This window comes from Tinamus guttatus, unplaced genomic scaffold (assembly GCF_059628265.1).
Source record: "Tinamus guttatus ecotype Peru unplaced genomic scaffold, ASM5962826v1 Tinamus_guttatus_pri_ptg000406l, whole genome shotgun sequence".
NCBI classification, from domain to species: domain Eukaryota; kingdom Metazoa; phylum Chordata; class Aves; order Tinamiformes; family Tinamidae; genus Tinamus; species Tinamus guttatus.
This window is the reverse complement of record NW_028288940.1, coordinates 73,371-97,963: the sequence shown is the minus strand read 5'-3', so window position 1 is coordinate 97,963 and position 24,593 is coordinate 73,371. Positions and strand designations below refer to the sequence as shown.

At 34.1% G+C, this 24,593-nt stretch overlaps 1 protein-coding gene across 1 annotated transcript in view; it reads left to right on the top strand.

Annotated features, from left to right (window-relative positions):
* Positions 1-23,006, top strand: part of LOC104567891 (gamma-aminobutyric acid type B receptor subunit 2) — a 138,797-nt gene extending 115,791 nt beyond the window's left edge. The window contains exon 3 of the mRNA XM_088531314.1: positions 22,820-23,006. Within this exon, the coding sequence (XP_088387440.1) occupies positions 22,820-23,005 (186 nt within the window). The 3' untranslated portion in view covers position 23,006. The remainder of the gene's footprint in view (positions 1-22,819) is intronic.
* The last annotated feature ends 1,587 nt before the right edge of the window (positions 23,007-24,593 follow it).

Below are 24,593 nucleotides of genomic sequence, written 5' to 3'. Positions count from 1 at the left end.
GACTGGTGCCAAGACTTATGCACTTCTAGTCCTACAAAGGTTGTTTCTGAGATCATTCAGCCATTGGAGTCACAGGAAATGACAAGATTTACAAGCTCAAAAATGAGAATATAGAACTCCAACATTGTCATCTGATTACCTATATTTGAAATAGATTTCAGATAAAACAAATGTTTAGTTAAATTAATCAAATATCATCTAGAATTTTCCCTGATCAAAGAAATTCATGCATTTCTATTATTATCTTAGACCTGCCTCCTATGTTATACAGGATTATGCAGTTTGTGCTATACAAGCTGAGTAGTTCTTGTTAGGCATACCTAGCTTTTGGCTACCTTACATTCTGAAAAAAAAAATCAAAAATATAAGTACTCTCCACTTCCAGATTTATAAATTGAGACTAATTAACTACTTAGCCATCTTTTTGGTAAGATCTGGCAAGGTTTTCTGATAAGCATCCTAAAATTGCAATCGTGCTTGCATTTTTTTTCTTTTAAAATTTTATTTCCACAATCATCTTTGACAATTTAAAAGTATACTCTAATAATTTGTTTTCAAGACCATCAATGCCTAATTGCAAACAAAACATTAGAATCTGTACTAGTTTTATTTCAATTTTTACTGGTGCATAAAGTTGGATTCTCCCATCTACAAATGCATATCAAGTAAAATATAAAAGTAACAGATTTGAAGATGGGGTAGGCTATTTATGCTTTCTGGTAACCAAGGCACATCAATCCATTCTTGAAACTCAGAATGTCTTTTATTTGCCATAAACAAAGAAAATAGACAACTCCAGTCAGTTAAGGTCAGCCAAGAGAAAACGACTCTGTCTTATATAAGTAGGACTAGGCATGGGTATACTGACGTGTCAGGGAATAGCGTCTTTCTTTAACTAAAGACCTTTCTGAATCTCTCACACTGTTTAAACTGTGATGGAGAAAATAGCATCCATCCTGCCACCTCTTGCCTTCACTTCCAATTCTAATTATTTCTGCATATTTATATTACCTAGCTGGACAAGGGTCCTGAGCTTTTAACAGTGGAGAAATTTATTGATTCAAAACATCATTGAAATCAAGCACTTAATAAAGTTAAAAATATTTTAATATAACTTCTTTGAAACATGAGTACAATTTTGCCTGCTTTGGACAATAAAGGTAAATCCTAAGTATAAATGCTGTAAACCTGTATTTCAGGCCTTCATGTGTCGTTAGCTGGGATTAATTAAAAAAGAAAAAAAGAATCCATAATCTTAATGTATACTCTGTTTCTGACTTAACTGAGTGATCATCTGACTACCTGATAGTCATTTCAGGCATTTTCAGGCAGCAAACTAGACTTTACCCTTGGGTTTTCCTATCTATTTTGCATTTTTACAGGCAAAATACACAGGTTTTGTATACTATTCTATCTGATGAGTATAAAATTAATACTAAAAGGAGAATCATGTTTAAGTAATTTATATCTTGTTCTCTGAATTAGTAGCCATCTTTGAAAAATTTGCAGAAATGATTTGAGCTCAGGAAAACAAGAGCATAGGTTATTTGCAGCATGAGGAGAAATCAGATTAATGCTTTCAACATCAGCTGCCCTTCAGCAGAGATGGCTAGAGAAAAAAAAAAATCTGGATTAACTAAATGAACTATTAAGGCAGAACAAAAATCAGTGAATAAAAATGGCATATTTGAAGCTTCTCCAGTAGAGTTATTGGAGATCTGCTCTATTTGATAACTGCTGTGTTTGTCCTTTAAGATATTAGACAATCAGGCTTGAAGTCTGTGTCTCCACATTGCATAAAGGTCTCTGACGACAGCCTCTGGAGAACTCACCTGCCACTTTTTCTCATCCAGTGCTGTACTCTCTGCCCACCAGGTCTTTTCTCTCAGCCCATCTTTCTAGTGACAGGATTTCCCTAAGTGCTCATTCCAACAGAACACAGTCTCAGCTATCTTTCTGTTGGTTGATGTCTTGCAAGCTTGACTCTCCTTTTGTTCTTTTCTCTTTGTGGAGCAAGAGAAAGACAGGGTGCAAAATGTAGTCGTCATGACTTCCCACTGCATCTTTTTTTTTAATTTATTGCATTTTTTAAGACATTTATGCTCTCTCTTGCATCACAAAAGAGAATGTTTAAAAAGCCCTGGGACTAACCTAAAATTGAAACAGGAAATGGTATAGCTACTAGGTGAATGTCATCATGCTGCTTTTCCTATAGGTTATCTCCTATGGAAATGCAGACTAAATTAGCTTGGGGTCCCACTAGGATGATTTCTGTGTTTAAGGAACCTGAGCAAAAACTTCTGCCTGGTGCTGTAATATACATGTTCAAAATTAGTTCGCTGTTCTTATCTCTATGCTCTTCTGCCCATACTTAGAGTAATAAGGTTTGTTAATTGGGATATACTTTCTGGTTTTGTGCAATCGCGTGCAGCTATTTTCTGTGCAAACAAACACAAGCCATTGTAAAGCGAATTTAAATCTGATTTAACGACGATATTATAGCATGCTCTATAAATCTAGTTCCTGCTTTTTTTTTTTTTTTGCATTTTTGTCATTGCACAAAGTGATATGCAGATAGATATCCAGTCCTAGTCCTTGTGCCTTCAAAAGGCTAAGTTCCATCACATAATTGAGACTCTCCAGAAGTTAGCAGAACTGTTCTTTCTTACAGTTTATGCATAGTATTTTCCACCTTAATCAGAACATGGATTATTACTGTTGTATAGGCCACTCATATAAACACATATACTAATATGATACTTGTTTCAAAGTCTATCCGAAATATTAATTTCCAAACTTACTACCTGAGACAGGATTCCTGATTTTGTTCTTCAGAATATACACTTCAGAGAATGTGCAAATATCTTCAGAGAAAGAGATAGTGAGATAAGAAATTTCTTCTCTCAAGCTGGATGAGCTAGTTTTAAGAATTTCAGAAATTAATTCAGCTGAAACTGAAAATAATTCACCCGGTCCTCTATTATTATGACCAATATGTATCTTCTCTAAGTCAACTTTAAAAGTCTTCCATTTTTTTCCTACAAACTTTGTTTTGATTACAATTTTGAAAAATACAATGTAATATTTGCTTTATCAATGTGCTCACTAAGAGAAGACTCATTTGTTGCCTTATTAGTGCCTATAAAGAAAGATGTAAGGCTCTTGACACTATTATGATAAGTATCAGTATGCAGTGTCAAGAAAGCAAAATTAGTAAATTGGGACTCAGATATAAATGTTTAACAGAAACCATAATTAGGTATTGGTACAGAGTGTTGTGTTAAACTCAGCATCACTTGGAATATTTAATTAAGCTTTTGCTAGTTCCACTAAAAATTGGTTGAAGTTGGATGTCATTCAGATGATCTGAAAAGCTTATGATATTCTTCTAATTTAAAATTCTCTTAGCCTATCAATGTCATAGAGGGGCAGGGTTTAGGGGGAAGGTTGAGAAGAGATGCACTGTGCTTTTATGCACTCTTATAAAAAAATTGTAACATTCTATTTTTATGGACACTGGTTTTAACAAGATTTTATGGCAAAGTCACTGTTATTTACTGCAGGGAGGACAAGTTTATAAAAAATTACCAAGAAGACCTTCCCATTGAATCATAGGGTTCAGACTGGGCCCCCTTGCTTTCCCAACTCCTTTTCAGAAGAGCCTGGGTGTAGCTGAATCCAGTCTTAGTCCAAGACTTGCTCAAAGTCTAAGGGATTATGTACACAATGAATCTTCGATACAATTTAGAAAAACTTACGAAGTGTTAAAAAGTGTTTGCATGATATGTTTGCTTACCACAGATCTGTACCTAGTAAAGAATCTATCAGCCTTGAGGAGTGACTTTGAGCAAAGGCTTAAGGGAGATCCTGGAATGTAAGCCACTGCATTGCAAGAATTGTTAACCAGACTCAGGGAAGGGGAAGGTGGGTTGCCCTTATTTATAGAATAAGATGATTGAATTATCGACAGTCTTGCATATCAGCTGAATTTTTGCTGACATCAGCTAAGTCCTTGGCTATTGTGCTGTTGTTATCTCTTTTCTGGAAGTCCATCAGAACATCCCCCAAAAGGATGCAGCCATACAGTTAATGTTCAATGGGTAGAGGAAGGAAAGATTTAGGGAGGCAAGACACTATGATCGGATAATGCCACGGGTGATGAATACCTGACTAGGGCTCTGTGTGGGAGGCCAGGTCAGGCTCCGGAAGGAGCACGCCTGTCATGGTCAGCCAGTTTAACATGCGATACACATTGTTTTATGTGACAAAAAAGAAGTATAGTCACAAAAGTGGGAAAGGCATTTGCACAGAAACTGTGCTCCATGGTTGTTCTATATGCTCCTTTTACTTAGAAAGATTGTTAAGCATAAAATCTACCCAGGAAGTTTTTTTGGAAAAATCTGAAGTAAGATACAATTCAGCCCTAACAGATTAACAGACTGTTCAAATGCTAATGTGAATTGATTCTTCTAAAAGCGCAGTCTGAGATAATGAATAAATATGTTATTTTTCCTAAAAGTTTAATAGTCCTAAATGAATTTCTGGTTACTTGAAAATGGAACTTTTCTTCATAGAGGATCTCATGATGTTGTATATTGCAACATCATTAAAACATATAACTGTTAGAAACCTTATCCCTGTTAATAAAACAGACATCTGCTGTATAGCTGGTTTGAAATCTTTAGTTATTTGTTGCTAACAATATAGATATTTTTACAGTTTGTGTCATTAATATTTGAGTTTGTAAGAAATATTTCTGATGATATATAGTAAAACACTACTTGAGTGTGTGTAGTCATTTGACAGCATATCATACTGGCATTGAAGGGAATTCAGATAAATTTATATGTTCGATCTTTTATTTTGGCTTTTAACTGTGCAGTCTTTGTTTCATTAAAATAAAGATTCTGAATGAATCAGTAAGGTGGGCTTAAGCAGTAAGAAACAGTGATTGCTGAAGTCTTTATCATGACAGATACCTTTGAGCATTTCTAACATAACTGTTGTATAAGAAGAGTATACTGCAGTGACCTCATCATATCAAAATATGTTAGAGTAAGCAAAACCAGATTATTGATGCCCTCTGAAAACTAGAAGGGGATGCTATAAAGTAACAGCTTGGGTGAGGGAAATTAAATGGAAATTAAAAATGGAAAATACCTCTTTCAAGCTAGATCTTTGCCACAAGTGACAAACAAGTTGTCATCAAATGACAAGCATAAGGATCTCTTTGAATTCGTATTTATTAGCTTCCAGACATTTTTCAAAGTATCACCTACTGTTGCAAATTAAAGGCATGAAATTCTACTGCTCATTGAAAACCCTGTGCACATACATAAGGGACATCAGTGATTTTAGGAAAATTTTATGTGGATATGAAACAACTCTCATGACTAAGATTGCAAAGTGGGCAGAGAGTGAGAGCTAAATTGTAGGAACGAAAGAGATCCTTTACTAGACATAATGCTCATGATTAAGAAGGACAATTTAAAAATACCAGTTGCATAATGAACTGTTATTCTGATGGCTTGTAAGAAAAGAAAATATGCATATAAAGGTAGAATAATCTGGAAAAAAAACATATTCAGAAGAGGAGGTAAGGCAAACTCTAAATCCAAAAAGGGTGTGTTTTTTTTTGTTTTTTTTTTGCTTTGTTTTGTTTTTTCTCAGCAAGTCTAAATTTCACAAATCCTAATGACATTAAGTTGGAAGTAAAGGCACCATAGGGGACTAGCAACTGGATGTGCCAGAATGTGCATTAAGAGAGATAAGTTGCTCAGAATAGCATGCCTAATGTGACTGTTTAGTAACTTATTGACCTAGGTTCTTAATTTCCACAGAGTCATTCCATATTCAAAACTGCCATGTTTTCTTCTGCATAAAAAGAAAAATATTGGTCCAAAGGATTTCCCTTGTGAGGCACAGAAGGCATCTGTGTTAGCACATCATTCCACATGTGCAAGGGACTGTAATCTTAGTTCAGTGTGTCAGTTTAAATACATTGCAGCCCAGTGCATTCATCTTTTCAGGTGCACCCATGTTAGTGGAAGTGGAAGGAGAGTAGAAGGGGAGTTTGGAGGTTTGCTTTATGTTTAAACATAGCATTTCTATAACATTTTAAAGTGGTTTAAATATTCAATGTAGATAATTTTAGATTACAAATAAGAATCCTGGAGACATTTTGCCTATATTCAAAGACTACATTTTGAAATTTTGCAGCCTTGTATAAAGTTTCTTGTCCACCATCTTTGTAAATCTAATTTTAATAGATATCCATTAGTCCTTTAATCTTGTAAACACAAGTGAATATTCCATTATTTTACCATGAAATCAATTTTATAAGGTCATTTTGTTCACTTATTTCTCTAAGATATCAGCAATGCCCTTGTTTACATGATTAAGGAAGCACAAGTATGACTAGAGGAAAAAAAAGCACAAGATTATTTCTTCTGCTGTCTTTTCAGGCAGGATAGAATCCATCAGTGTTGAGCATTTTGGTCATGATTTATGATCAATACAAAGTAGAGATAAAAGGTAAAGGTTTAGCTGTTTAGCATGTTGTACTTCCTTAATGATCAAGGACTGTTGCTTGCAATATGTTTGCAGTGTCAGATCCTCTGTGTTCTTTCTATGTATATAAAAATTTCTGAAGACACTTATTTTGCTTAGCAGTAATTAATGACAACATGAATATAAGGATTTATCTTTAATAAAAACAATTATGTGCCCCAAAAGAATCAAACTTGCAGGATATGTCAAATACTTTATAAAAATTACTTTGACAGATTTTTTTTTCAGAAAAAAATCTGAACTCATGAAATATTTGTAAATTAAACAAATTGATCCTATTATTGCAATGTTTTATATCAAATAGTATGGGAAATGTGGCATGTAGTGAAGTAACTGATGCTGGTTGAAAATATCAAGTACTTTGTAGGCATTAACAAAATAGAACTGCAAAAGGCTTCCCCCTGACACAAATGGGAATAAACTAAGGCTTGAGCTTTATGGATTGTTTCAGACTTAATTGAAAGACATTATTTTTGTCCACAAGTTTTACTGTTTTATCAAGTATTTTTTAAAAAAAGGAAACAAGCATTAAAAAGGTGGATAGAGAAAATGAAAAGACTTGCTTTATTCCTCTCAATTAAATCAAGAAAGCCCTGGTCATATTTGACTATATTATTTCTTTTCTATATGTATTTATTCTCTGTATTTTACAAATATTTATACAATTTGATAGTTACAAGTATTTATACAATTTGATATTTGGGCTGGATACTTTTAATTAAAAAATATTTTGCACTTACTGTTTGCCTGACATGACATTGCATCCTATACAATCCTCATGGCTACTCAGTAGACTACTATAGACACTGCAATAGAGCAAATGCCAGCTCAGGCCTGCAGGCAAGGCGGATGGAAGAGTAAAACAGGCATGTTAGTTCCAAACCGATTAAAAGAATAATTTCTCTTACACCAGCAGATAAAAACGTATTAAAGAAATCTATATATGCCTTTAGATAAATATGATCTGTAAGACCAATATGGTCTGTAAGACCAATTACACTGGTGAAAAAATATGCAGTAATTGGGATATTTTTTTGAGTATATATGCTATGACTACCAAGCATATTTATTAAAGCCATGTTGGTAGTAATCTTCTTTAATACTTTGTGCTGCTTAAAAAGAAATTCATAAGTGAAAATCTTAAAGCTAACAAATACTTGACATACTTATTTCTGTTAAATATATTAAGTTAAAGCGTAATCACTTACTCCTCACTAGATGATAGTGTGCAAAGGAAAGCTAGTATTGGCTCTTACCATTTTCTTAATTGTGTCTTGTTTCAATTGGGATATACTGAATCTTTCAATAGGTTAAAAAAAAAAAAGAGCTGCTCTGCTTCTGAAAAGAGAATATGACTCTGCTTTAAAGAAATGTAGGAGTGCCTTCTAGATAATCAGGTGACTGTAGTCTATCTTTCTGAAAATTTTGGGAGGTGTACATCAAAAGAATTTTTATGATTTATGTATTGTTTTTCAACTGAACATCATCCTGCTTCTTTTGTGAATTTTCTAGTATGGGTAAATGCTCTGTTCACATAGCCTGGCTTAAATGCTCTGTTCACATAGCCTGGCTTATCCATCTACACATATATCCAGATAATGGAAAAATTGTTGAATGATGGCAAATTTGATGAAATGTAGGCAAATTAAAACTGCCACCCAAATCCCAGGATGAATTACAAATCAGTCTGTGCCTGAAAGATAGGGCTGGTCACAGGTTTCATTTATTCATGAAAAATGGGGCTTTGCCAATGTTCAGGCACTTTACGTTGTAACTAACTGATTTTTCTCGCCACTGTTACTGTATAATCAGAGAAATATTTGGTCTATAATAAAACTGAATTTTATTTCCAATTTTAACATTATAATCATAATAGAGAAAAAATCATAAATCATTCTCCTATGATAGCTAGAAATGACACTGAGTTAAAGAATGTTATTGATATCATTAACAACAAGGTAATTTTACAAATCTGTTTTTAAAACCTCTCAAAATTAAGATTTTAAAACTTTCCTTGTACAGTTCCTGTCTGGCAGAAAGACTTGCTCTCCAAATCTATTCTTTCTTTGCAAGATAAGCTTGTGATCTATTTCCCTGTGAAAAAGAGTACAGATTAGTTTCAGTCTCTTCATGAAAGAATTTGAACACTCAAATCAGATCCACTTTCTTTTTAGTAAGGTTAAACCTAACAGTACTTAGCTAGCTTATTTAGGGCTTTATTCTTAGTAAGCAAATAAACTTAGCTGAGTCATCACTCACAAGCTAGTCAGTGGATACATTGGATCACCAACTACTCATCTGTACACAAACACCCTCAGCCTCAGCTTTTTCAATCACTGGTCCCAGAGGCATGCACTGCACAGAACTGTTAGCCTTCAGGTTTGTAGTGACATTTGTGATATCTAGAGATTCACCTAAAATTTCAGTTCCTGCATATTTTCATGTCTTTTTCTTTCATCAGCACTGGTAGGTATATTATAAAATACATTAACTGCCAAAAAGGCTTATTTTAGATAACACTTCTATGAAGGAACACTTCTATTGTGGGGATTAAAAGTCCTTCTGATTTGTAGATGAAAATGCTTCAGTGGCATTATTCTGCATCAGTGCCATGTGCCATCATTCCTGTAATGATGGGAATAGTTCCTTGATAAAGTTCATCTTTAACTTCTGTTGTTTTAGGCTAGGATTTTAGAACTTCCCAAATACAAGTATTTTGCCAAATCCTGGTTTATTTTACAGTGATTTTTTTCCTGTTACAAATGGTGAAGTCAAAGGCTTCTTGACTCTTGAATGAGCATGTCTTTGTTTATCTCACTAGAATAAGATCTAGAAAAAAAGTCATGTTTTTTGCTTAGAAGGGTTTCTATCCATATGATCAGTCATGTTTCTCTAACAAAAGGGACCTGAGGGAAGCATTCACAGCGTATGTGAACTTATAGGGCAGCACCATGTTCCTGATTCTTAAACTGTAAGGTAATATGAAACTCTCAAAAGCTATTTTTGTACATGAAATATTAGCTGCAGACACTTCTAATAACCTAGCAAGGCTTAAGCTATTCAACCATTAAGCTTTTAGAACATGGGGTGGTTGTCATTATCTTAAAATGTAACATGCCTGTTCTTTTACTATATGATTCACATTTCCATTCTGGCAAGTCTGAATGACTTCCTCATTGTACTATGTGTGTACATTTTTCATACTTAGAAAAAGAATCAATAACCATCTTCCTTCTCTTCCTTTTATTTTACAACTGCAGTAGCAGGTACATTTCCTATCTCAATAGCACTTAAAAAGCAATTAGGCAATCTTAGGGAGAGATCTTGGCATTCAATTTTGGACAGAATTCTCTCTAACTTCACTAGGATAGAAACATGAAAGGTAATAAATTATACCCTAGAGTCTGCTTCTGTTTTCATGCCCATACAAGATGCACTCTCTTAGTCTAAGCATGAGCCATTTGATTTGCTGCCATAAAATAAAATTAATGGATCCTCTAGCTGGTCATTTTTAATTAATTAGTATTCAAATGATTCATCTTTGTCTCTGTTGTACCTTCTGTTGTCTGATGGTGAATATACTGTTGAAAGAAATTATTAACACTCAAGCTAGACTCACTTTTAAAAAAGCAAAAGTTTTTTAGTAAAATCTGTTTATATTAACCTGGTGGAGAAAATAATAAATTTTAATGAGTATAATCAAAGACTCTTACCTAGTGTAATTATTAAGTGCATATTAACAAAATTAAATATGTTATATAATAAATTTCCATATAAAAGGTGAGGCTAAATAAGAAAAGAAAAAGACATATCAACATGTTGTTGTTATTTATGTCCTTATATGAACAAGTATGACAGATAATCAGTAAATCAATAAATTGCCTCCTAAATAGAAGCCAACACTAGTAAATTTGTTCATCATACCCCTAGGTTTCTAATTATTATGCCTCCCTTTCTTCTGACACAGACACGATGCTCCTTTAAAAATGTCGGGAATCATAAGCATGCTATATGCACATTTATTGTCTTTCTTTTGTTCAGGAGTTATAATACATATTGATCATCTTCACAGAAAGACCGCATGGACCAACAGTTTGTTGTAAGTTCAAGAGTTTAGGGGAAGTTACATTTCCTCTTGTCAAAGCTGTTGCATTTTGTATAACAGAATTAAGGACATTGAAAGAGAAAACATTTTGGCTCAGTGCTAAGGGGTTAGCATTTGTACTACATGCATCCTCTGTACAAAGGTTGTAAGTTGTCTTGGGTTCCTGGATAGTATTTGCTGGAAAAAAAATGTTCCCTTATTTTGTCCATTGAATGTGCAGTATGGAATACAAAAATACTGCTTCTGATGTAAGGATTGAAATTTGAATCTTCCTCTTCCAGTGCAAACTACAAGACAGGAAATCATCCTTATCATGGCACTTTTGCTTCTTTTGTACAAATATGAGTTAATTCTTTCTGCATAGCAGATCTTGGGATTGATCTTTTTCTGGTGGTATGAACTAAATTTGTATACATAAAATTTGCAGGTGATACAAAATTGGGAATTATTACCAGTACTGAAGAGAGCTTTCTTGCTTCACGAGGATCAGGAAGTATTCCAAGCTCTCAGATGAATAATTTGTTTTTTGGCTTGTTAACATTTCTTTCTTTTAATCATTGGAAACTGGGTACCAAAGGACACAGAACATATGGCAACACATGCAGGTATTCCCAGTAATGCATAGATCTTTCACTTGGCGTGTCCTGCTTATGAGTGCAACTGGCTTCCTTGTTTGGGATGAGGAGAGGATTTATGCCACCCTAAACTGGCAGCTACTCCCTCCCTTTCCATCTTTATCTGCAGTAAGCTGACTAGTCATATGCCACCAACTGAAAACACTGCTCTCTAAGTCAGTAGCTTCATTGCTCATCATTTGGAGCTTCCTCCTTCCAGAGTATAACCCCTAGAAAGAAATGGTGGGTCTCTCTTACTTTAGGTACTCTAAAAGCATGTTCTTAGACTCTGCTGCTCTGTCAACCCATATCAGCATTATATAACAAAATCCTTTACTCCCACCAGAGTACAGATAACTCTTCTGTTTATACACAGACTGCTATGTGGTGCCCCTTTTCAACCAGAATGCCACTGATGATTCACATTCAACTTGTGAACTATTACAGGCTCAGATCTTTTTTGACTGTACAAGACTCACTTTTAACCTCTTGTGTGAATGTCATTGTTCCTCCTGAGGTTTAGAAGTTTTTGATTTCTTCTTACTGAAAATTGTATTTTTTTTCCACAGCATTTCATTCATTTATCATTATTGAATGAAATACTAGAATAGACTGTATGAAAATGCAGCTGACTATGAAATCCTATGAAATTTTCATAACTATTTTCCATTTTGGTCTTCTAGCTAGTTATATGTGAATTGTAGTTCTTTCTGATTTTTTTTTAGCTTGTTTAGAAAAATATCATGTGATAGTATCCAAAGTCTTGCTAAAAGCAAGTCTCTAATTTCTTCTTTAGCTACAAAGTTTATTCTCTGTCATCAAAGACCTGATTGTTTTAGCAAGAATTGCCCTTGACGTTTTTGAAGGACTTGATAGCAACATGAAAAAAAATCAAAAATAAATAAAGTCTGTTTTAGAAGAGCAACATAGATTTGTTTCAGTGCACATGTTTTCAAGATAAGAAAACTCAACATATCTCAAATCACTAATGCTGAATTTGCAAATTTAGATATATGGTATAAAGTGCAAACCAAACTGAACCAACATAAGGAGGTAGACAAAAATGTTGTCTTTTTTTTTCAAAATGAATGAGGAAATTAAATTGTTTCCATTAAAATACTTGAAATGAAATTCTTTTAGGTATTCTTTTCATTTTGAGAAAAGTTTAACTTCTGCTGATAAAAAATAAAGATATATTTTCAAAGCTCCCCAGTAGAATTTGCAGATATGGTCAAGCTTGAAGTAAACAGTAGGATTCAGCATATTGCAAATAAAATTGCAATTTATGTTCTTTAGTAGAATTATGTTGAAGTACACTTTTATATTACAGGTTTCAGAGGTTAGATTGTAATACAGCTTTCATTTTAAGTTGGTTTTGAGAAAAAATTCACCATAATATTTCCTTGTACATCTATTTTTCAAGATAGCATGGAGCAAATTCACAACTTTTTATAATACGTTGAGCATTTTCTTTTTGTTTGTTGAGTTTTTTTTTAAATCTACAGTCATCTTCATTTGTCATTAACAATGATAGTCATGTCTGAATTTAATTTGTCTACTCAGACACTATTCTGGGTTAAATATATACATATATTTTTTAAGGATTCAGAATCAGGGCCCTTTTTCAGTATTCTCAGTACTGCCTCTTTCCATATTTTCACATTGTTCAAAGTCTGTGTGTCTTTATTAGCACAGTTCTGAGCCCGAGCTAATATATCCTGCTGAGGGACTTTTAGCTCCAGCACAGAGCACTGGCAGAATATCTCCTGACATAAAAATTACTTCTTAAACTTTATATGTGTTGTTGACATAGTAGCTGAGTTTTGAGCACTGACTAATCCTTCCACAACTGTAGGTAGCATCAGGCACTTCGTTATTATGAGGAAAGTTGCCAACATATTAGCAATACTTGTATGCAGTTACTGTAGCTAAAGGTACCCTTTGTTTTTAGGCATTACAGAATATTCTTAAAGTGTCCTAAATCTTCCATTACTGTAACCCTAACGAAGTGTAAAGACTAAATCGCATTATCAAAATCTTTTTACAAATTGTAGGTAATACCCATAGCAAGCATTTGTTGCTAAGTGGAAGAAATTGTTACTAATACCATAAACTTGCTGGAGCTGCCTGCAATAGCTGTGAACCCAAAGAGGGTGATTAACACCGGTTAGGAGCACTGATGGCTGGCTGACAACACTTGTAACACCCGTGAACTCTGAGTGACAGGATTCATGTTGGGGGCGAATATTACTGGCTTTCTAGCAATATATAAAACAACTCTAAAGCCTAAAATATATATGTTTTGCTGTATTTGGTGAAATCTAATTACCAAGATAAAACCTGAGGAATTTTAGAATTTTTATGTAGTTATTTCTTGGGTAAATAAGCTGGTGAATTTGACTGTATGAAAGCATTACATCTATTCTAATGATTTATAGATATCCTTGGATTTTAGAGAAGGAAGGTTGCTGGTTTCTCAGTCTGACCATACTGCTCATCTTTTGCCAGGGGACGTGGACAGACTTTTAGGGAAACAGTAATGAAAATCTTATCCTGGGAGGAATTCCATGCTAATTCCCATCTCAACATAAGTGAAAATAGCCTAAGGATTGCCGGAGTTGCAGCATTGTGCCAGCAGCTTCCCAACCTTTGCTTGTCATCTATATGGGTATTCGAAGAGTTAGCAGCAAAATAACCATCTTCAGTGAATTCATTTTGCATCTGTATAAAAGGGCACTTGTTCTGCAATATTTCTATCAGATGTCACTGTAAGACGGTTAAGTTCTAAAGCACACAAATAATGATAATGTCTCCGCCAGAAGGTTGTTTACTAACCTTTCAACTTCTAGCCAACTGTGGTCAAAATATGAAATCCCATTTATCTCATCAAATACAAATAATTCTCAGTATGATAACAAGCATATTACATTGCTTAGATGGACAGTCTTCCTGCCTTTCCTGGGATTAAAAGCATATTTGTCATGAGTTCTTATGACTTTTTCCTAAGCCAATAGATCTACCTTACAGAATGACTTTGCTAAGTCAGAACATAATCACAGATTCTTGGAAGGGACATAAATATCTTTTTTTCCCTTTCTTGTAGTCATCACTGACATATTCCAGATCCAGTTTATTTACTCTCTTTTCGAAACAAAAACTATGAAGTATAAAATGAAACTTGATAGAAACAGGTTGACAACAAACTAAGACATATGATTCTTTGTGTAGTGCATAATTAAGCTGTGGGTCTCCTTGCTGTGGGCTATTTTGCATGCTAGAAATTACAACTTCAAAAAGTCATATGGATTTTTCCAATTCAGATCCTTAGCTCTCAAGCTTCATGAAGTGAAGAGAGAACTTCTTTGTTGCTTATTTTAGCTGAAATCTGAAGTTACTCTCTTACCTGCTCTTTTTAGATGATGGCAGCATACATCCAGCTTCTGGCTTTCAGAAGCAATGAAATAACTATAACTGCATATGTGAAAGCATGTATTGGAATTATGTGACTCAAATAATGCTGTTTTTTCTATGTCAGCAATTTAAGCAATGAGGAAGTAAGCTGGCTACCTGAGCTGAAATGCTGAACAGTAGCTACATATACAAAGAATGTAAAAGGTTTAGGCTGGATGCTGTTAGTTTAGAACTAGTGAAGATTTTTTTCTTCAAGTAACTGTGCATGAGTAGGTGGAGTAGGGGGCATCATTCTCACACAATAATGTATTTGCTCTATTTCTTGACAAAATGGGCAGCAGAGGGAAATACTATTTATATTTTCCTGCATTTAATCGCTTTGTCTCTGAACTGCAGAGAATCATAAAATCATTATGGTTGGAGAAAACCTTTATGATTATCAAGTCCAACTATGTAGTTTTTTCTGATAGTGATCAGAAAAGGAGATTAATTGCCTAGAAAGTTTGTATGGTCTCCACCCTTGAAGATATTTATTTTAAAATATATAACAGAATAGCCAAGTTTGGAAGAGGTGTCTGAAGATTGTTTAATCCAATGCACCAGGTCAAAACCAAGTTAACTAAAGCATGTTGTTCAGGACGATATTCAGTCAGGTTTTGAATATCTTCAAGGGTGGAGACCATACAAACTTTCTAGGCAATTAATCTCCCTTTCTGACTGAACCTGACTGAATATCGTCCTGAACAACATGCTTTAGTTAACTTGCTTTTGACCTGGTGCATTGGATTAAACAATCTCCAGACACCTCTTCCAAACTTGGCTATTCTGTTATATATTTTAAAATAAATATTTGCTAGTACCTGAAATAATCCTTCAAACACAACTGATATCCATGGAAGAAAGGTGCCAGACTTTGGATGAGTCTGCATGCACCACAGGTCTGAAGTCTTTAACCATATGGATATTAAGTATATATGCTTAAAAGGATACATGCTAGAATGTGCCATCTTTGTATATAACTTGAGGTATACAGTTAATGAACTTTCTGGTCTTAGGGCAATATTCTATGGAGATAAGTTTGTGCTTAATGTCACTGCAAAAGATTATCGGATCAGATGGCAAGGCTTGCTCAACAAAATAAATAATTACTTTAAGTTGTTTTGAGCTGTCAATGTATAGGTGGAAATGACATTTTAGGATGAGAGATGTGGTAAACAAAGTGCTAGGAATATTTTGGACACTTGACCTGAATCTTTAAGCATTTTTAAGATCTATGCTCTGTGGTCCAAATGACCCAGACTTTTTAGTGACTACAGATCTCTGAAGTTCCTTAGTGCCTACGTGTTTCAACCCAAATAAATACTTACAAAACGAGTGAGTAAGTGACCAAGTACACCAGGAATCTCAACTCCCAAAGCTATAGCTGTCTACAGATAACTATAGTAATACAAAAATCATTTATTGTTCATTTAACAAATTTCGTTTCAGAAAATAACCTGATTCTCAATAACCTGATTGTCAAAAAGACAGTTTGTATAGTTAATCATATTTTGATTTTCACACAGATGCCAAATACAACATATAGGTTGTTAGTGCATCTGTTGATACATTTCATGATAAAGCTGACTATTTTAACTGAGTGAGATATTTTCGTTCATAGTGAATGTATGGTAGAGTAAAATGTATGCTGTAGTAAAATATAATTCTTTAAGAAAACTCATCCAGATTAACATTTTAATAGAAATGCTTTCCAAAACCTTCAGCTAATATTCTTTTTTATGTATAATGTCTGTCCCATTAAATGAGTACATGCTGTATGTAGAGTATGGATGAGAGGACTGTTTCCTCTTAGCTGGAATTTATCCAAAAATATGTGTTTGAAAAAGACCAAAAGAACTCAACAGTACTCAGAATGAAAGAAACTAAAATCAGTAAATTGTTAAGACTAAGTAGAAAAAGCCATAAGATATGTGGTTTAAAAAAAGGTTAATATACCACAATGGTGTTGGTGAGTCCTGTATAAAATAAAAGGAAGTATAAAAACACTGAATTGCAAAGGGAGTTGGGTAATGTGGAGTGACTTTTAAAATTGCAGTTTTAAAATGAAGTGCCTCACATGAAAAGTGAATAATAAATAAAAGAATTTCATGGAACTGAATTACTAAAGATAATATCTCAAATATCTCCCTAAACAATTAAGCTCTATCAAGCACTAATGCATGTATTGAGTTTTCATATGCAAGTACCTTCTCTCAAATCAATATAACTCTTGAAATATTTTAGAATAAAATACATGCTTAAGCACCTTCCTGAATCCATGACAAAGATCAAACATAAAGACAATCCTTATATGTAAAAATCAGACGACATTGAGTTTAGTATTTAGTAGGTGGTTGTGGAGTGTTGTAGTTCAGTTTTATCTTGGTATCAGCTGTGAAAAACAATGGTAAAGGCAGAAATGTACAAGGACCGTTTTCAAGAGTAGATGGGATTGTAGTGAATGATTTTATAAAATAAGTGATTAAAAAAAAGATAACAAGGTCTAAAGAAAACATTCAACTTTCAGCCTGGAGGAACTAGGATGATAGCTACAGCTAGGTAAAAATGGCTGAGATATCTAATTGAAGTGTACATAATCTTAAATGGTGTAGATAATGTTAATGCTTTCTACCCAGCAGGAGTAAGACCAGGGGCAAGTACTGTACTTAAAATCAAATGCAGGCATAAAGAAACACTTATTAAATTAATAGTAACCACTGAAGTGACCTGCAAGGCATAGGTATTGAGAAAAACACATCGAGGGTTACTTAGGCAACAATTAACTGATGTCCTGAGGCAATGGCACAGCAAGGAAAAGCATACACTTTATTCTGGTTTGTCAGCGACATTCTAGAAGGGATTTTTGTTTTGTAACTGTACTTATACCAAGACTGTCTGTTATTTTTGTTTGATAGAAATAAATTATAATGGATCATGATTTTTTTTATAACCAGTTGAATTTATAGATTGTAAATGACAGATTATGACAGCTGAAAAAAAAGTTTTGTCATTCAGTTTGTCAGATGTATCTATGTTTTTCAAGTTGTTTGTAACTATAGTTTTATTTCTAACACATACCATCACTGCTGCAAATAAAGAGAAGCAAAACATTAAACATATCTTGGTTATTTCTAATTGCAGAATATATATGATATTTTATCAAATAGACTATCATATCTATCATTGTAAATGTCATTTCTACTGCAAGTCTTTTGTAGCAATTTTATCTACTCTATAGAGCTCTTGCTGCTGGGCAAAGAGGTGTTTTTCTGAGGAACTGTACTTATTTTTCTATCAATATATGTTCACAGAGAGAATTCCCTGAATTTTTACTACTCTTTATTTCATTAATCTCTCCTCCTGACAGCTGTTGATCTCTCCAGAATAACTATTTATTTAAATGTAATTCTGAGTAAATGATGTCAGACTGCTCTTTGAATACTTTTGGTGCAGTGCTAAGATATTAAAGAAGTTACAGAACTGCAAAAGAAGGCAATTGAGGTCAGTAATTGAAGAGGTTTTATTTCCAGGGTTTGTTCTCATGATAGAACATCTCTGACCTGTGATGCTCTATGCAAAGTAAACACAGCTTCCTTTCATCTTACCGTATTGCATGGTTTGAATGTCACTTGCTTTGCCTTCAGAAGTCTGGGATTTCTTACTTAGATTTGAAACCAAAGAATGAGGGAACAAACAAGCTGCTAATTCATGTTGTGCAGAAAGTATTTCTGTAAGGATTTCAGTAAATCATGTTTTAACAGTTTGCCTTAATTTTTTGGAACATATAGTTGCAGTAAAAGAACTAAAAAGTGTTAAACTTTTAAAGTTTAGAAGTTTAAAGTGTTAAGCTTTTTTAAAAAACTTTTTTAAAGATCTAAAAAGTGAGAAAAGAAAGAATTGAGACTGTATTATGGTGTCAATACCACAGAAGAAATAGGGATTGAATATCATGAATGGTCCATTTCTTTTTCTAGCGGAGTGCGCAAGAATGATAAGACATCCAATATTATACAATTAATGTAACTTTATGTTAGGGAAGTTTCTTTCTCCTTTAGCTATCTTATTTAAAAATCAAAATGCAGATAGAATAGCTTTAGTTTTAATATGTGATAGACGGATGAAGTCTGCCCAACAAAGTATACTAATAGAATTATAATAGTTTTGGGCAGACAGCCACTAACAAACTGTTGTGAATAGATCTCAGTAGATTAAATATTTGTATGACATTATGACAATATAGCCTGTTTTATGAAAGCTGAAATATTTTACCAATATGCTGTGTTCCAATAAATTTTGAGATTCTGTTATAAGAAAGGAGACAAGCAAGAGGGGTAGTTAAGGTAGGGAGTGTGAGAGACTACTTGATTTGGGATAGATAATAATGCTATAACTGAAGCAGAGCAGAGATCTGAAGTTGAATTCTGGCATAATCCAGGATAATAGGCAAATGCTAAGCAACTGAGTGTAACAGACAGTGGTATACAACTTTTTTTCGGAATGCAGTTCCACTCATGAGAATGCATTCATGCATTTTGTGTTTTGTTCAGTTTAGAAATGAAAACAAATTGCAGAACTACAGGAGCTGCTGCAAAATTAAAGAGCTCTGGTTAGAATTATTCCTTTAATACTTTCAAAAGAATAATCAGACGATAAACACAATGAAAAAAAAAGACAAGCGTTTCTCTTCGTTAATAGGGAAAAGATGAAGTCAGACCTAATGCTAAATTTTAAATTTTGGATGTGGTTGCTTGTGGATGCTTGAGATGACTCTTCTCATTCATGTTTTGTTGGCTAACTACTCAGACATATAAATGACAAAGCCTCTTTCACCCTGATTGGGGTGAAACAGTTAATTACTGCATAACTCTGTGATATACGTTCTTGGGCACATTTTAGAAGCAAGATTAATTTATTAGGCTTGTTAGGCAGTATATATAAGAGCTTAAAATTGAAAATGGATCTTAAACTTACTTAAACTTGGATTTCATTTGTAATTTTCTTCTGCTCTAAACACTACTAACTCTTACTCTCTGTCCACCTGAAATGTTGCTCAAGGACAAATTTTAACTCAGTCTTTCTACAAAGTTCTTAAATGTAGGCTGTGGCTGGTGTGAACAAATGGGTGGAACTTTTCATCTTCCAACCCAAGAAGCAGATGCAAATGAAGCTCTAATGTTAATGTTTACATCATTTTCTTCTCCTCCCATACTCCTTTTTTTTTTAACAGATCTACTATTGTTTTCTACTTTTCTTCAACCTTCACCTTATAAGACAAAAGAAAAAAAGAATCGATTGAAGATTAATTTAACCATGTTCCTACACCTAAACCATAGACTATATTGTAGTAATAGACTTCAAAGACAGCAGAAAAAAAAAATGTATCATCTACTTTGACTTCCTCTACTAAGATATTTTCAGTTCCTATCATATCATTTTGGTAGTATTTAAAGCTACTCAGTGGAGGCCAACAAAACTGAGGTTCTTTGCATTAGCTTAGGAGACACATCTCTCAGCTGTGCTATTTCTCAAATAGATTTTATCTAAGTCAGTTTTTATTCTTAAAAATATTGATTCATTCAATAACCAAAATTATTTCATGTAATGTCTCCAGAACAGCATACAGCTTGCAGAATGCTTATTGTGACTGGATTAATTCACTGGAATGTCACCAGCATCCCGGTGGGTGCCTTCCAACTTTGAGACCAGCTGGAAATTCTTTTTCTGGAACCTCTCAGGTGTCAAAGGCAGTCAGTGGAAGCAATGTGAGATACAGAATTAATGAAGGTAGAGACAGATGATATTGGGCAGGAGTGTTTGCCAAAACATTGTGCCATCCAAATTTAAAAGGAAGAGTAGCTCTAAATCAGATGGGTAATTTTATGGATGATGAAAACATATTGGCTTCTCATATACATTTTTGTCCAAGTGTTTAACACAGTTTGTATTTTTATGTTCCCATGTGGACTGGGCATCCTGTCCCTTTACCAGCTCGAAAGCCACCACAGAGATTGTTACAGATTTTTATTTTGCTCTTGAAAATGATAGTGGAAGTCCACACAGAGTTAACAAGACACTTCTTAATCTTTTTTTATAGTACTGACTAGTCCCATGAAATCTTCTTAATGTAAATACAATAGACTCTTTAGAGCCTTTATTCAGGAAAATACATATGAGTACATCAATTAAAAAATGTTTTTGATTTACTGTGTCTGGAAAAGCTTCATTTCTTATTATATATATATTTTTTCTTTTTCATCTTTCTGCTTATGTTAGTGACTCACCTACACTACTACCGGGGAACAGAATTACAGCATAGGTAGGAAGGAAGATTCCAATTTTAATTATGCTGCACCTTCTTATATCAGAATATTTTCCAAATATGTGAGTGTCTGCAACCATCTTTCTAATGCAAATTCCGCATATCTGTTCTGTTAGTCATCCATAATATTTGCTCAGATGTATTTTGTGTTTACTAGCCAGGGATTGCTGATCTAGCCCTCATCCTACTAGCCAGCAGGTAACATTTGTGGTAGAAGAGGCTACTGTGCTCCATAGACAACTTTTTGCTGTCTTGATCAAACTATAACTTTGCTTAGGATTTCCATTATTGGTTTAACTTGGCTAATACAGTTCTTCTGAATAAAAGAGACTCTTTAAATGGGTTATTAGCTGCTGCTTTAGATTAGGGTGACTCTTCACCCCAGGGAGAGTTCAGCTCAGTTATCTTCCCCTCTTGCATAATTCCTAGTCTTTACGATTGGTTTCATTAGTGCTGCATGCCATTTCTCAAATAAATGCTGTCATTTTACCATTCTTGCTTGTTTGCTGACTTTCTTTAAGGGAAAGCACAGTTACTTCACAGAATCACAAATGATTAAAGTTGGAAGAGACCTCTGGAGATCATCTAGTTGGGTCTATCAAATAGAGGATGAGTCCTATCTCTGCCAGGCTAAATCCACATTTATAAGCATGAAGAAATGCTTAGATCTGTTATTTTAGATTGGACTTATCCATTGTGAAATTCAAAGTAAGTTTCTTGCCCAGTTATACTGCAGGTTCACTGAAAAAATCGTAAACAATATTATGGTTGGATGTACTTATGTAAGTTTGAATTCACCTCCACTTTTTGAATCTTTACTAGGTTGAAGGACTTAACTGTATTAAGGAGCTTATTTTCTCTACAGTTAAAAACAATTTGCATTAACTCAGTAACCATATGTGTCTGAACAAAGGCTGAGAAGCACATTCACAACATCCTTAAATATAGTGCAGAAGATAACCAAAAGCATCTCAGGAACAGAAGCATTTTCAGAAAGCAAAAATGCAGGCACACTTTGCATGACACTTCCTGAAAATCATTCGCAAAAACATGCTACCTTTAATTTGGATAGAAGAATTAAATTAAATTTTCTGATTTATTGTGTTCAAAGGTTTTGGCTTTTCTTTTGTGTAACTGCTTTGGTGTTTTCACACGTAGAGAATTTCACCACAAGTCCCCTTTGAGACAAACAACTGTGGGCTGCTCCACTGAAGGAAACTGGGAGTCAAGTAAACTTCTGAACTCCTGTGATGACTGCCTATAATACTTCCCTCCATTTAAGTCACCTAAAGTTGTTCTGTTACCTGAAGATAACCTGAAGGAGTCCCTCCTTAAGAGTTTTTAGAGTAGCCTCTGGAATCTACTCTCAATATTTACTAAGACAGTCTTGTTGGAAAGTTGACAGGGATTTCATCATACAGTTTTATTTCCCTAGAGATTCTTGCCATGGGCAATATATAAGTGGGATGATCTCAAATGAATTTTACATCATTAATTTTAATGATTCCCTGGTTTAACTTTGTAGCAGATGGTTTGTAGAGCTAAGGTATTTAAAGAATCCCTCTAAAAATATTGAAATCTTTCCTTTCTGAGAGTAAACCGATCTAGTAGGACTTCAAAATTTTATGATGAGGAACATTCTCCAGATGTCCACAATGTGTGGATTTTGTCTTGTTGCACAAAGTTTTTCTTCAGCTGTTTACTAAATAACTCATTATGACTTTCACTTCTTTTTTTTTTTTGTTGTTGTTTTTTTTCTAGCTTTCATTTGCAGCAACAACCCCAGAGTTGGCAGATAAGAAAAAATATCCTTATTTCTTCCGGACAGTGCCATCTGATAATGCAGTGAATCCAGCAATTTTGAAGTTACTCAAATATTATCAGTGGAAGAGAGTTGGAACTTTAACCCAGGATGTACAAAGGTTCTCTGAGGTAAGAGTTGAATAATTCCCAGTGCAAAAAGTCTAAATCAGACTTCCAAGGAACCAGTTCTTCCATGAATAGCAATTCAGTATAAAGAAACAGACCTACTCTTTCAGTTTTGCTTGGTTTTGTCTTACTAGATCACATTTATTGCATTCAGCAAACTTAATTCTCATATTTGAGTAATTATGGTAAAAACTACTAATGCTTTGCCTTGACTAGGGTCACCAAAATACTTGGTGCATTTTTACACCAAGATGATTGCATCCAAGTACAAAGGTTACAAAAATTACTTTTGTTTTTGTAGCAAGAGATCTTCTACACTTTTCACTTGCAGAAGTTTATGGTTTTGAAGAAAGCATATGTCATTGGTTAAGATGAGAAATTAAATCTAATTTCACCTTTGTTTTTCTTTCATGTTTTTATTATTTATTATAAACCTCATACTGAACATTTCTGCTAAGAAGCTGTATAGTCGAGGGGCTTACTGGGGGTGAAAGGACTGCAGCATCCAGGACTGATGAAAGCACGTCTTGTGTACCCTCCAAACTTCTGTGTTTCACCCTGATCAACATTTTTTGTCACAGAAATTGGTGGAAAGTAGGAACCACGTGTCTTAAACCTGTTAATAACATAGGTGTAAAGAGAAAACGCCCTATAAGCAATTGGAGGAAGACAGAGAGAAGTATTGGTTCCTCCAGTAACAGAGAGACAGAACTAACATAGGATGCCAGTGAAAAATTACTTTTTTGTGGTTGTTATTTTTCTCCTTCCTCAGCTTTCATTAAAAAAGTCTGACTAATCTGAAGAATAGGGTAATTAACATTAGTAAAGTGGGATAAGAACAGGTTAGGACTTGCTCAGATGAACTAGGTATTTTCAAATTGTCTGCTACTATTTATTCACTATGCAGTACTTAAATCTAAGAATCTTTGCTTACAGACTTTAAGCATTCAAGGAAAACAGGTAGGATATTGCAGTGGGGAGACGAGAAATCTCTGTGTCTTTCTTTCCAAAAAAAAGAAAACAAAGACCTAGGGAATTATGAAGCAGTCACCTAACTTCAGTTCCTGGAAAGATACTTGAACAGATTATCTATTTGGAATCATCCTGAAGAAAACAAGGTGCTAAAGAATGGCCAAAATAGATTTGTCAAAAATAAATTAAAGCAATATAATTTGTATCTATAACACATATCAAGGAGATAGGGTAAGGATGAATGTAATATTTTATGACTTGTAAAAATGTCAAAGGCATTCCAGAAGAAAACTAGAGAAACTTATCTTAAGAAAGATTCTCTAAGATCAGTCTTTAACCAATATGCTTGCCACCAGGGTTAATCATAATAATAAAAACTGTTTTTTTGGATGAATGAGGAGCCAAAAACTAACAAAAAATATACTTTATCCATCTCTGTCTTAGAATAATAATTTCAAGAAGTGATTATTGGTGGTTCATTGTCAGACAGAAAAGACGTGGTTCTCTTAAGTGGTTTTCTGTTTCTTTTATTACCCCGTGTTGTCATAAGTAATCCAGATAACAAGACAGAGAATGTGTTTATTAAATCTTCAGATGATAAAAAAAAAGCTGCAAGCACTTTGCATATATGCAC